Source organism: Microtus ochrogaster, chromosome 8, assembly GCF_000317375.1.
Source record: "Microtus ochrogaster isolate Prairie Vole_2 chromosome 8, MicOch1.0, whole genome shotgun sequence".
NCBI lineage: Eukaryota > Metazoa > Chordata > Mammalia > Rodentia > Cricetidae > Microtus > Microtus ochrogaster.
The window spans coordinates 44,029,728-44,030,429 of record NC_022015.1 but is presented as its reverse complement, the minus strand read 5'-3'; the positions used below and the strand labels follow the sequence as shown (position 1 = coordinate 44,030,429).

Here is a 702-nt window from a genome sequence, read left to right as displayed (position 1 = left end):
TCCTACCCATTTCATTCACATTAAATCATTTGTACTCATAGACAACTCTAGCATACCTCTGCCTTAGAATCTTACCATCTACAGTTATCTTTGCAAAAACTAAATCCCTTATCATCTTTAGTTTGCTAATTAAATAATATCTTTTCAGAAATAGATCTTTGAAGCATCAATAAACTTCTACATGATATTCGAAATGCAAGTGCATACTTTGCCTGATGTACCTTTCATAACACCAATCAATAAATAATCAATGTAATTTTTGTTCATGAATTCATAACTCTTCTTAAACTGTGACAGAAGCAAGCTATGATTTGTTCAGAGTTCTATCTTCAGTACTCCATACATTGTCTTTCACATAGATACTCAAATACTTCCTACATTAATAAATTAATTGTGGAAATTCTAGAAAATAAATCATGTCAATTTGGGATCAATAAAACTATGATTAATTATCATGTGAGTTTTATTTTAATATTAGTATAAATATAGTAATATAGTAAAAAGATTTCTTTATGCCCAGTTTTATATTAAAAGTGACATATTTTTAGTATCCCACATTTTTCAATGTACTACAAAATGAGTACATTAATATACTAATATTGAAAAAATTAAATTGGCAAAAATAATATAAAACATTTGCATACTTCCCTCTCTCTTCTTTGACTATCACTGCCGTATTACATTGATTTGGTAGGTTTGTCT

At 27.5% G+C, this 702-nt stretch overlaps 1 protein-coding gene across 1 annotated transcript in view; it reads left to right on the top strand.

The window, feature by feature from the left end:
* LOC102000050 (olfactory receptor 5B17-like) overlaps positions 1–154 on the top strand; it is a 1,593-nt gene extending 1,439 nt beyond the window's left edge. Inside the window, exon 2 of the mRNA XM_013348004.1 lies at positions 149–154. Coding sequence (XP_013203458.1) covers positions 149–154 — 6 coding nt within the window. The remainder of the gene's footprint in view (positions 1–148) is intronic.
* Positions 155–702: the final 548 nt, after the last annotated feature.